The sequence below is a fragment of the Geotrypetes seraphini genome, chromosome 4 (genome assembly GCF_902459505.1).
Source record: "Geotrypetes seraphini chromosome 4, aGeoSer1.1, whole genome shotgun sequence".
In the NCBI taxonomy this organism is placed as follows: domain Eukaryota; kingdom Metazoa; phylum Chordata; class Amphibia; order Gymnophiona; family Dermophiidae; genus Geotrypetes; species Geotrypetes seraphini.
In genome coordinates this window covers 248,402,709-248,415,594 of record NC_047087.1, presented here as the reverse complement: position 1 = coordinate 248,415,594, position 12,886 = coordinate 248,402,709, and the positions used below count along the sequence as shown (strand labels likewise).

At 48.6% G+C, this 12,886-nt stretch overlaps 1 protein-coding gene across 4 annotated transcripts in view; it reads left to right on the top strand.

The window, feature by feature from the left end:
* TFAM (transcription factor A, mitochondrial) overlaps positions 1-12,886 on the top strand; it is a 170,214-nt gene that overhangs the window by 62,991 nt on the left and 94,337 nt on the right. For all 4 annotated transcript variants that reach the window (XM_033941543.1, XM_033941542.1, XM_033941545.1 and 1 more), the window contains one exon: positions 7,878-8,027. In XM_033941543.1, the coding sequence (XP_033797434.1) occupies positions 7,878-8,027 (150 nt within the window). The remainder of the gene's footprint in view (positions 1-7,877; positions 8,028-12,886) is intronic.

Sequence of the window (12,886 nt, the reverse complement as noted above, 5' to 3'; positions counted from 1 at the left end):
ACTTGTCCAAACCTTTCTTAAAACCAACTATGCTATCCGCTCTTACCACATCCTCTGCAATGCATTCCAGAGCTTAACAATTCTCCGAGTGAAAAAATATTTCCTCCTATTGGTTTTAAATGTATTTTCCTATAACTTCGAGTGTCCCCTAGTGTTTATAATTTTTGACGGCATGAAAAATCAATCCACTTGTACCCGTTCTACTCCACTCAGGATTTTGTAGACGTCAATCATATTTCCCCTCAGCTGTCTCTTTTCCAAGCTGAAGAGCCCTAACCATTTTAGTCTTTCCTCATACGACAGGAGTTCCATCCCCTTTACCATCTTGGTTACTCTTGTTTGAACTTTTTCTAGCACCACTATATCTTTCTTGAGATAAGGAGACCAGAATTGAACACAATACTCCAGATGAGGTCACACCATGGAGCAATACAGGGGCATTATAACATTCTTAGTCTTGTTAGCCATTCCTTTTTTAAGTAATTCCTAGCATCCTGTTTGCTTTTTTGGCCGCCACTACACATTGGGCAGAAGGTTTCATCATATTGTCTACGATGATACCCAGAACCTTTTCTTGGGCACTAATTCCCAAGGTGGATACTAGCATCTGGTAAGTTTGCATTTGTCCACATTAAATTTCACCTGCCATTTGGATGCCCAGTCTTCCAATTTTCCTGCAATTCTTCACAATCTGCATGCGTTTTAACAACTTTGAACAGTTTAGTGTCATCTGCAAATTTAATCACCTCACTCGTCATTCCAATTTCCAGATTACTTATAAATAAGTTAAATAGCACCAGTCCCAGTACAGACTCCTGTAGCACTCCACTGTTTACTCTCCTCCATTGAGAAAAGTGATCACTTAAGCCTACCCTCTGTTTTCTATCCGATAACCAATTCCTAATCCACAACTGAACTTTGCCACCTATCCCATGACACTTTAATTTTCTCAGAAGCCTCTCGTGAGGAACTTTATCAAAAGCTTTCTGAAAATCTATATCAACCAGCTTCCCTTTATCCATATGTTTATTCACACCTTCAAAGAAGTCAAGCAAATTTGTGAGGCAAGATCTCCCTCGGCTGAACCCATGTTCTCTCTGTCTCATTAAATCATGTTTGTCTACGTGTTTTACAATTTTATTTTTTATAATCGTTTCTACCATTTTGCCTGGCACTGAAGGGAGACTTATCGGTCTGTAATTTCCTGGATCTCCCCTGGAACCCTTTTTAAAAATCGGCATAACATTAGCCAACCTCCAATCTTCAGGTACTACAGCCGATTTTAGCGACAGGTTACAGATCACTAACAGCAGGTCAGCAATTTCATGTTTGAGTTCTTTTTGTACCCAGGGATGTATACCATTCGGTCCTGGCGATTTATCACTTTTTAACTTGTCAATTTGGCTTAGTACATCTTCAGATTTACCAAGATTTCTTTTAGTTCCTTTGCATCATGACCCTTGAAAACCATTTCCGGTTCAGGTAGATCTCTTATATCTTCTTCCATAAAGACTGAAGCAAAGAATTCATTCAGTCTTTCCGCTAAGGCCTTATCCTCCCTGAGCGCTCCTTTTACTCCTTGATCATTCAGTGGTTCCACAGATTTCCTCACAGGTTTCTTGCTTCTGTTGTACCTAAAAAAATTGCTTTCAGTTTTTGTTTCTTTTGCAAGTTTCTCTTCATATTTTTTCTTAGCTGTCTTTATCAATGCTTTGTATCTAACTTGCTTATTGAATAGTCATTTTTGTGGAAACTGAAAATCCTGAGCTTCTGTGGTCTAATATCCAAGTTTTTAATTCGTCTTCTAGTTCTGGCCATTTTGCAATTCCATGTCGCAGATTGTATTTACTACGCATAGTTTTTTGTAGGTCCTCTTCCTGTCTTCTCCATGTTCTTCAAATCCAACAAAACAGTTATTTTATTATTGAGCAGTCACAAAAAACATAGAAGGTCCCAGTTTCAGCATCCGTGGATGCCTTTCTTAGGGGGCTGATGATGTGTTAGCTGTCAACATATATCGTGGACTCGGACAAAACAAATTACTTGTCGGCGTCTTCGTAACAATTGGTGCGATTGTACAGTGCGTACTTGTGAGATCTTGAGGCGTCCAAGAGAGAGTAAAAACAACGTGACGTGCATGCTTGTGAGACCTCTAGACGTCCGAGAGAGAGCAGCAACAACATGCCTCACGTGTACAGTGCGTGCTTATGAGACCTCGAGGTGTCCGGAGAGAGAGCAGCAACAGCGTGAAGGTATATTAATATAAACCAGAAGTTTTAGACTGACTGAAAATTCAACTCATAATTTTGGTTACCAGCGCATAAGACGCACCCCATATTTTGAGGGGGGAAAAGTGCATCCTATACGCTGGCAAATATGGTACATTGCACTAATGAAGAGGCATATATAATAGGCAACTCAGAGACCTGATGGAAGGAGGAAAGATGCACTGGGTGCCAAGAAATGAACTGGAGTAGTACTGAGCCTGCTTTTGCTGCCAGCTGGAATTGTATGACTGTGCAAGGAGGTGAGCAAACACAAGCATTGGATTTCTGAGCACCAAAGACATTCTCTTCCTGGTGGAATTCTGTGCAAAATTTGCACAGAATTCCCCTTCTGCATAGAATCCTGCACAAACCTTCTGTTCTATTCCTGTCCCCATCCCTTCCTTCTCTCACACTTGGGTCTGGCCTCTCTAACTGACCGACCTATCCCCCCCCCCTTTCCCCCACACCATTGTGAGATCAGACATATCTGTGGGTCTCCCAAGGAAGCAGCAGTGGCAGAAGCTGGCCGGAAGAGACAGCGCTACGAATGGGCTGCTTCCGGCTGGCTTTGCCAGGACATTCCCTCCTCCACATCACTTCCTGTAAATAGATAACCTGTCAGGAAGGCCCTGACGGGTCTTGTCACAAGCAGCCTGTTCACAGCACTTCCTCTGCCAGCCAGTTGCCACCGCTGCTCTGGGAGGCTCACAGGTATGTCTGATCTCATGAGGGTGGGGGTCAGACGTAGGGATAAGAGGCCAGACCTGTACTGAGGAGGGGACAGGGACGGTTACATGGATGCTAGGCTGTGGTGGGGGAGGAGGGGACATGGATGTTGAACTGCAAGTGGGAAAAGGGAGAGGAAAGGACATGGTTCCGGGACTGCAAGTAGGGGAGAGAGGAGGGGACATGGATCCTAGGCTGCAAGTGTGTGTGGGAAGGGAAAAGGACATGGATCCTGGGCTGCAATTGGGTGGGGGGGAGAGGACATAGATCCTGGACTGCAAGTAGGGAGGGGGAAGAGAGTAGGGGACATGGTTGCTGGACTTGCAAGTATTGGTGGGGGGGGAGAGAAGAGGGAACATTGATCCTGGACTGCAAGTAGAGGAGGAAGAAAGGAGGGGACATGAATGCTAGACCTGCAGGGGGAGAATGAGGGGGTGAGGGGACATTAATGCTGGACCTGTAAGTAGAGGGGAAAGGGGGTGATTATAGAAACCCAGGCCAGAAAGGGGGATGAGAAGGAAGAGATGTTTGACTATAGAGAGAGGTAGAGAAAGATGCCAAACTATGGGGAGAAGGGAAGGGATTCAGGGTGCAAGCGAAAGAGGTGGTGGGTGGTGTGAGGGGACATGGATTCTTGACCTGCAAATGGGGGTGGTGGGATGATAAGAAAGAGTGACCAAGACCAGAAAGGGAATGGGAATGGAGGAAGAGATTCTTAGCCAGTGGAGAGAGAGATGCCAGACTGTGGGGGCCAACGAGGGGATTCAGAATTCAAGTGAGAGAGGGGTGGGATTTAGAGGGAGACATAACTGCAGTTAGACTGAGAGAGGGAACTGAGGAGGCTGGAACCCAAGAAAGGAAAAGGCATGAAGGATAGAAGAATTCTATGCCAAACACTACAAATAAACTTTGCAGAATTTTGAAATATTGTGTGCAGAATGTTTTCAAAACTTTTGCACAGAATTCTGCCTGGAATAATCTAATCTAATCTTCAGTTTTTTTTCCGGGTCATCTCCCGAAGGAGCTCGACTCGGTTCTCAATTGATTGAAATTAGAATGACATAACAGTAGGCCTGAAAGAGAGAGTGCTATTAGTATGTCATTTCCAGAAACAGCACTAGTACCGTATTTTCACGCATATAACGCGCGCGTTATACATAGTTTTTACAAATCCTGCATAACCTTGCGCGTTATACAAATTTTTTTTTTACATAATTCACCCCCCCAGACGTCCGATTCACCCCCCCCCCCCCCGCAGGACCGCTCGCACGCACTCCCACCCGCACCTGCACCCCCACCCTGAAGGACCGCTCGCACCCCCACAGCCTCCCGACCCCCCCCCCCCCCCCATCATGTAGAAGCTCCTACCGGAGTCGTGCTGCTTCCTCTTAGCGGTCCCGGCCCTTCTGTGAGCCCTGCGCCTGCGCTGCTTCTTCCGGCGGTCCCGCCCTTTCTCTGACATCAAGCTCTCTTGCCCCGCCGACTCCTCGACTCTCCGACACGATCGGGGCAAGAGGGAGCTCAAGCCCTCTTGCCCCAGCCAACCGCGGCACCCCCGACACGATCGGGGCAAGAGGGAGCTCAAGCCCTCTTGCCCCCCCGACTCCCCGACACGATCGGGGCAAAAGGGAGCCCAAGCCCTCTTGCCCTGCCGACTTCCCAACTCCGCGACAATATCGGGCCAGGAGGGAGCCCAAACCCTCCTGGCCACGGCTACCCCCTACCCCCACCCCGCACTACATTACGGGCAGGAGGGATCCCAGGCCCTCCTGCCCTCGACGCAAACCCCCCTCCCCCCAAGCCGACCCGCGACCCCCCCTGGCCGACCCCCACGACACCCCCACCCTCCTTCCCCGTACCTTTGTGTAGTTGGCCGGACAGACGGGAGCCAACCTTGGGCACATGGTCGGGTTGGGCCCATGTGCCTCAGGCCCCGCCCCCAGAAGGGACCTAAGGCTCCCGGGCCTATTCTGATTGGCCCAGGCGCCTTAGGCCCCACCAGTAGGCGGAGCCTTGGGACGGATGGGCCAATCCGGCCTCATTCCATCGTTGGCTGCCTGCTGGACAGGTGGGTTTGGCTCCCGTCTGTCCGGCCAACTACACAAAGGTACGGGGAAGGGGGGTGGAGGTGTCATGGGATCGGCCAGGAGGGTCGCGGGTCGGCTGGGGGGGCGGTTGGAGGTTCTTGGGGGGGCGGTCGTTGGGGGGATGGGGGTTTGCGTCGAGGGCAGGAGGGCCTGGGATCCCTCCTGCCTGTAATGTAGGGTGGGGGTAGGGGGTCGCCGTGGCCAGGAGGGTTTGGGCTCCCTCCTGGCCCGATATTGTCGGGGAGTTGGGGAGTCGGCGGGGCAAGAGGGCTTGGGTTCCCTTTTGCCCCGATCGAGTCGGGGGGGCAAGGGGGCTTGAGCTCCCTCTTGCCCCGATCATGTCGGGGAGTCGGCGGGGCAAGAGGGCTTGACGTCAGAGAAAGGGCGGGACCGCCGGAAGAAGCAGCGCAGGCGCAGGGCTCACAGAAGGGCCGGGACCGCCAAGAGGAAGCAGCAGGACTCCGGTAGGAGCTTCTACATGATGGGGGTGGGTCGGGAGGCTGTGGGGGTGCAAGCTGTCCTTCAGGGTGGGGGTGCGGGTGCTGGTGGGTGTGCGTGCGAGCGGTCCTTCGGGGTGGGGGTGCGGGTGCGTGCGAGCGGTCCTTCGGGGTGGGGGTGCGAGCGGTCCTGCGGGGGGGGGGGTTGAATCGGACGTCGGGGAGGGGCATAAGGCTTTCAGGGTGGGGACAGGATTCAAGGGGGAGAGGAGAGTCGGGGCGGGCGAAAGGAGAGTCGGGGTCTCCAGAGGAGTGTCGGGGCGGGCGAAAGGAGAGTCGGGCGGCGACGGGAGAGTCGGGCAGCATGCGCGGTATACGGGTGTGCACGGTATACAAAAATTTGGAAACATAGAAAGATGACGGCAGAAAAGGGCTACAGCCCATCAAGTCTGCCCACTCTATTGACCCACCCCATTAAGTCTGAATGCTAATGACCTAGTTCCTTAACTCGACCCTCGTAGAGATCCCACGTGGATGTCCCATTTATTCTTAAAGTCGAGCACGCTGGTGGCCTTGATCACCTGCACCGGAAGTCTGTTCCAGTTATCTACCACCCTTTCTGTGAAGAAATACTTCCTGGTGTCACCACTAAATTTCCCTCCTCTGAGTTTGAGCGGGTGCCCCCTTGTGACCGAGGGTCCCTTGGGAAAGAATATATCGTTTTCCACCTCGACACGACTCGTGATGTACTTAAATGTCTCAATCATGTCACCCCTTTCCCTGCGCTCCTCTAGGGTATAGAGCTGCAGTTTGCCCAGTCTTTCTGTACATATATTTCGGTTTCCCGCACGCTATACCCGTGTGTGCGTTTTACACGGGTGCGCGTTATCTACGTGAAAATACAGTAATTAAAATTGAAAGTGTAAAATTAAAAAACTAAGGGCTCCTTTTACGAAGGTGCGCTAGTGGTTTTAGCGAATGCACTGGATTAGCATGCGCTAGCCGAAAATCTACCACCTGCTCAAAAGGAGGCAGTAGCAGCTAGCGCGCGGGGCAATTTAGTGCGCACTATTCCGCGCTTTAAGGCCTAGCGCGCCTTTGTAAAAGGAGCTCTAAAAGAATAAAATATACTATTACTACAGCACTTCAGCAGGTAAGCTTTTAAGATACTGTGTAAACAGTCAGGTTTTTAGAATAATGTTCACTACACCACTAGTAGCAGCCCTGGTAGCCAACAAGTGATAATGAATGTGTCTCCGGGAAGGGGGAGATTAAAGAAAGGGGAAAAAATATCTCCATTCAATCATGACTACCCCTGTTGTGCAAAATTAATTTTACTTCAATAAGACATCAAATCTTTCCTTATGCCGATTCTCATTTCTGAGAATAGTAGCACACTGAAGACTAGGGTAAGTCAAATTTCAGAAAAATTTTGAAGGCTGTGCTTTCTATTGAAATTTATATGCTGTATTGACTGTACAGTGGTACCTCGGTTTATGAGTGCACTGGTTTGCGAGTGTTTTGCAAGACGAGCAAAACATTCGCAAAATCGGCGCCTCGGAAACCGAGCGCGCCTTGATTCGCAAGCGCCCCCCCCCCCCGCGAACCGGCACCCTGTCCCCTGCAATCCGGCACCCCCCCCACCCCCCCGCACGACCTGAGGTCCCCCAATCCTCTTCTTACTTTAGTGTAGTCTCCGCACCGGCACCAGCATGTCCTGTGCGTTGGTGCCGGTGCCCGAAGATCTGCCTCCTGTGCTGGGCCTTGAGCATGTGCGCATGCTCAAGGCCCAGCACAGGAGGCAGATCTTCGGGCACCGGCACCAACGCACAGGACATGCTGGTGCCGGTGCGGAGGCTACACTAAAGTAAGAAGAGGGTTTGGGTGGGTTGGGACCTCAGGTCGCGGCGGGGGGGGGTGCCCGATGGCGGTGGGGGTGTGTGCCGGATTGCGGGGGGGGGGCCTTTGGGGGGAGCAATGCCGGTTCTTGGGGGAGGGAGAGCAGCGCTGCTGGCCTCAGGGGGGAGGGTGGGGGGTGGGAACATATCAAAGCGAGTTTCCATTATTTCCTATGGGGAAACTCGCTTTGATAAACGAGCATTTTGGATTACGAGCATGCTCCTGGAACGGATTATGCTCGTAATCCAAGGTACCACTGTATTATTATTTTGTAATGGGATTTATTTTGATGTGATTTGTTTACTAAAGACAGAATTTGAAATAAATCAATAAGCCTAATTGTTTAGTGATTTTTGACATGTGCCTTTTGAAGATGGCATCTTTGCTATTATGTTTATAAATGTGTTTGTATAATATAGTAATTCTCATACACTTTTTATTATTGTGTTCTGTACATCTAGCCTTACGAAATGGCTGCAGCTGCAGAGGGACAAATCTACAAAGAGGAGATGGCCAGGTTTAAAGCACAGCTAACTCCGGAACAAACAGCTACTCTGAAAAAAGAAAAGATGCAAAGACTGGCAAAAAAAAAATCAATAGGAATGAAAAGGGTAAAAATACAGCTGATGTGTTGTGCTGACATTGATTTTCCAGAGAGAAAAGGCCGTTAAATTACTCAAAGAAAGTGAAATTAATATTCAGAAGCGTCTCTCCAGACTGGCACAGCTCACTGATGGGTAATAGCTCACCATGACCAGCAGGTGGAGACTGAGATAAACTTTTGTCTGTAGTACAAGTGGGCTGTGCAGTCCCAAGTACACTCAGTCTCCAGCAGGTAGAGATGGTAAGCTTGTGCAGTCTTCCCTGGTTTAGTGTAGGGCTGTTGGAATTTGGTTAGTGGCCTTCTGGTCCCCGTCTCTGGTGCTGGACTGAGCTTGGGGGGACACTTTCAGGAGTCCGTCCAACCTCAGGGGTGTTACACTCGATGGGTCGAGCCCCTCCCCCCATTTCCCCCACCTCCCTCAAATTTTTTCAGTAGAGGTGCCTCAACTGTAAGCCTTGCCACTGATAACGGAAAGGCATATGGCTTAGAGAGCCATGGGGTCTGTTCAAATAAAGTTAAAAGAAAGAAAAAAAAAATCCTGAGGCAGTTCTGGTCTGAAGGGAAGCCTTCAATTGTCTTTAATTGATTTTTATTGCTAACCAGCACTTTTTCTTTATCTGACTCATGTATTGTGCAATGAGCACTTTTAAAGGAAAAAAGTGCTCATCATACTCCAGATGTGAGGTCGATGCGGCTGGCCTGTATTCCGCTTCGTGCACTGGCAGCAGGCATTGTGGAAAACCGGGCTTCCCTCGCTGCCCACACAGGGAATCCCCCAGCCACTGACGGTCAGGAAAATAAGATTTCCCTTACCGTCGATAGTGCTGTGGACTCCCTTACCGCTGCTGCCAGTTTGCCTACTTTAGCGGCTGGGGCGGTTCAGGCCTCTTTGCTGCTGCAAGCCTCAGGGGAGGTTTTTTGGGCAGGTTTTGTACCAGTTTTGGCAAGTAAAGCCTCCATTTTGTCTGAGCCTCAGGTGACTTCCCCCTATATTGGAAAGACAGGGGCAGGTTTCTACTGGGTCTCCTGCTTTGGCAGAGAGTCCTAATGTACCACCAGGGTTTTTTTCCCTTGATCTTGTTTTAGCCTTGTGTAAGGCTTATCTTCAGGCCGCTGGGGGTTCTGCTTCTTCCCTGGGGGTCTCGGGTTTTTCAGGGGGGTTTTCGCCTTCTGTGACTGCCCCTGTTTGGCCCCCCTCAGCACCGGTTGCGACCCATTTTCCCCCCCCCACTCCCCCCCAGTTTTATCCAAGTGGCCGAGGGTCTCTTGGGATGATGATTTTTTGTTTGGAGAACCATTTTCACTTGATAAGAACTTGGACCCCTTGATGGACCTCCAGGATCCTCTCGGGGGGGACGGATGCCACTGGTGGTTGTTTTTTGGAACTGCAAGCTGATGAGGATGCATCTGTGGTGTGCATTTTTCAGCAGGAACAGCTCCAGGAGCTTATTCTTCAGGTTTCCTCAGTTTTGCATTTCAAGGAGGACACCAAGGACCCTTCGCATGTGGTGGACCCCCTGCTTTGGGGAATCTGCTCAGCTTCCCGCTTTTTTCTTATGCATCAGGATATTTGGGATATCGTGATGGCTCAATGGAAGGTTCTGGAAACGCCTTTTCATTTTGTGCGGTCTATGGCCCACCTGTATCCCATCCTGGAGGGGGATAAGGATACCTTGAAGTCACCAGTGTTGGATGCGGTGGTCTCAGCCATCGCACGTTGACATAGGTATCGGTGGAGGGCGGCTCGGCTTTCCGGGACTCCGGGGAGCGTAGGTTAGAGTCTCTTCTTAAGTAGAGTTTTGATGTGGCTGCCCTGGCGGTTCAGGTGGCAATGTGTGGTGATTTGGTGGCTCAGGCTTGTTTTCGGTGGTCTGAACATGTCCTTGACTGGGAGTCTAATGACTGGTCCTTGGTGGATCAGGAGGTGGCTTAAGGTTGAGAATGGGGGCTTCTTATCTCTCAGATGCCATGTATGATATATGCACATATTAAAAAGACTAAAATTAGCACATCTGGGTGTGCAGCGAGAGAGGAATGGTGTTACCCGTCCTTGGAAGCAAACTAACGCCACTACTTGTACCTTCAGGGAACCAAGGGCTAAACATTTATCCAGGCCTTCCTGGAGAAACCCTACAATGAGGGCCACCAATGTTGAAAAGGGTGATGCCTCCCTCTGGGCACACCATACCTCACAGACATGCCACACCCAGAATTACCCAGTGCCACACCCAGAATTACCCAATGTTTGCGCAGATTTTTGTGTTGGGTCGGCACTCCCTTGTTGCGGCCCGAATCTCTGCCAGCAACATCTTTGGGCAGCCTGCATGAACTCTGCAGGCTTCCCTCAATGCGGGCCTGCCCTCATGATGATATCACTTCCTCTTTCTTCTTCTGTCTTGTCCTGGGGAAAGAGGTTTTGGCTCCTGAGAGCTAACTGAAAAATGTTTCAAGTCCTTTCATTTAAAAAAAATCATCTTATTTTCCATTGTAATTCTTAATTTGTAATGTACAGTGTGTATAATACCCTCAGGGTAATGTAACAGAAAAGTTTTGCTCACATCAACTTGGTCACATCAACTCGGCCTTATGCCCCCCCAAAAAAGATTTTGCTTACATGAATTCAGTGCTTAGAGGGAACATTGGCCCCATTCAAAATAGAAGGAGAGAGTGTGGTGATTCAAGTGGTCCAGCTATTGCAGGATCTGGGTTGGATCTTTAATTTCCACAAGAATCAATTAGAGCTTGGTCAACAATTGGAGTATTTGGGAATTTGCTTCAACACGGTAGAGAGCCATATCTTTCTTCCTGAGCCTTGCAAACAAAAGCTTGTGAAACAGTTCTCGGATTTCTTGACAATGACAATGCCTACAGTATGGCATTATCTCCAGCTACTAGGTTCCACGATGGCGAATGTAGAAATGGTTCCTTGGGCGAGAGCTCATAAATGTTCCCACCAGCATGCTGTGTTATCCTGTTCGATTTTTCAGCTGGAAAGCCAAATCAGTAAGCAAAGGATTAGATGCCTTTGCCAGCGCAAGGTCTACTCTATGTGTTTCCCCTGTGGCCCATGATAGGCCAGATCATCCATCGGATAGCGAGCCATCATGGACTGGTGTTCCTAGTGGCTCCGGATTGGCCGCATTGACCATGATATGGGGGCTTGGTGTGTCTGCAAAGAGTCAAAGGTTCTCAGGGTCCAGTTGTCCAAGAAAATCTGGAATGCTTTGGTATTGCGGCATGGCTCTTGAGCGCACAGCCCTAGAGTGGAAAGGCTATTCAGAGGTGGTTATTGCTACCCTCCTTAGAGCAAAGAGGCCAGCAATAATTGCAGCTTATGCTAAGACCTGGAGTTTGTTTTAACAGTGGTGCATGAATGATAAAGTAAATCCTTGGAGAGCTCCAGTGTCATTGGTTTTGGCTTTTCTGCAAGCTGACCTAAAAAAAGGGGCTAGCAGTAGGTTCCCTTGAAGCGCAAGTTGCAGGTCTCTATTTCAAAGTCCAAGTGGAACAGAGTTCCTTGGCCTCGTATCTGGATGTACAGTAGACTCTCTGTTAACTGGAACTCAAACAACCAGAAAAAAAAAAAAATCAAAGAAATACTATAATATTTTAAATGAAAATAAAATCAATTTCTGGCAGAAATTTAAGTGTAAACTTGGCACGCCACACCTGATTACGCCCACACTTTGCCTACCACATGTCCTGTAGTTTGAAACAGTTTATGGTATGGCACAGTATGGGGTATAGTATTAGTTAGGCCTGTTTTTAATAGTAACTCTCAAGCAACCAGAAACTACATTTATCCAACATCTACCAATTGAGAGTTTACTGTAGTCAGATTTTTGAAGGGGTCACTCAGGTTGAGACCTCCGGTAAGATAACCGTTTCCCACATGAAACCTTAACATTGTCCTGAGTATTCTTAGCAAGGCATCCTTCAAGCCTTTGCAGGAGTTGTCCCTGCTATTGAATCTTAACGGTAAAGACAGTTTTTGTGGTAGCCATAGCCTCAATGAGGAGAGTCTCAGAGATACAGGCAGTTTCACTCTGTATTGTCCCTTCATTTTTGCCAAAGGTGGTGTCATCTTTCCACATCAATCAAAAAATCAAATTACCCGCCTTCCAAACCACAGATTCCAAGAGGAGAGACAAAGTGTTGAACTTGTTGGATGTACGGAGTCTTCTTCGATACTGGGAAATAACCAGTGAGTTTCAACTTTCAGATCATATTTTTGTCTTAACCAATGCTGCAAAACTAGGCAGGCTGGCATCTAAGGTGTCCATCTCTAGAAGAATTTGTATGTCTATCTCATCGGTGTACATTGGCTGTGGAAAACAACCATCATTTACCTTGAGAGCGCACACTACTAGAAGTGTGGCATCTTTGTGGGTAGAGACCAGGGCAGTTCCTCCTGAAGAGATTTGTAGAGCAGCTACATGATCCACTCTCCATATATTTATAACGTTCTATAGGATAGATGTGGCAGTGAGAGAGGATACTACTTTTGGATCCTTGGTGTTAAGGGCAGGCTCATCTGTCCCCACCCTAGACTCAGGAAACTGTTTTCGTATGTCACCTATTTTCAGGACTGTATGTCTTTTGCACCAGAAGGGAAGATTAGGTACTTCTTATATGTACCTCGATGATCTTCTTTCTGTAAAAAAGGACATATGAGTCCTGATACCCCGCCCTGTCTGGAGTTTTCCTGCCTGCTGTTTGGACAAACACGTATGTCCAGAGCTGGAGATTTTCTCCCGAAGTTACTCTATTCAATTGTAATATCTTTCTCTTTTGTAAACCGCATAGAGCTTCACGGTCCTGCGGAATATAAGCAGAATGTTATGTTATGTTATGTCAGTCAGATGA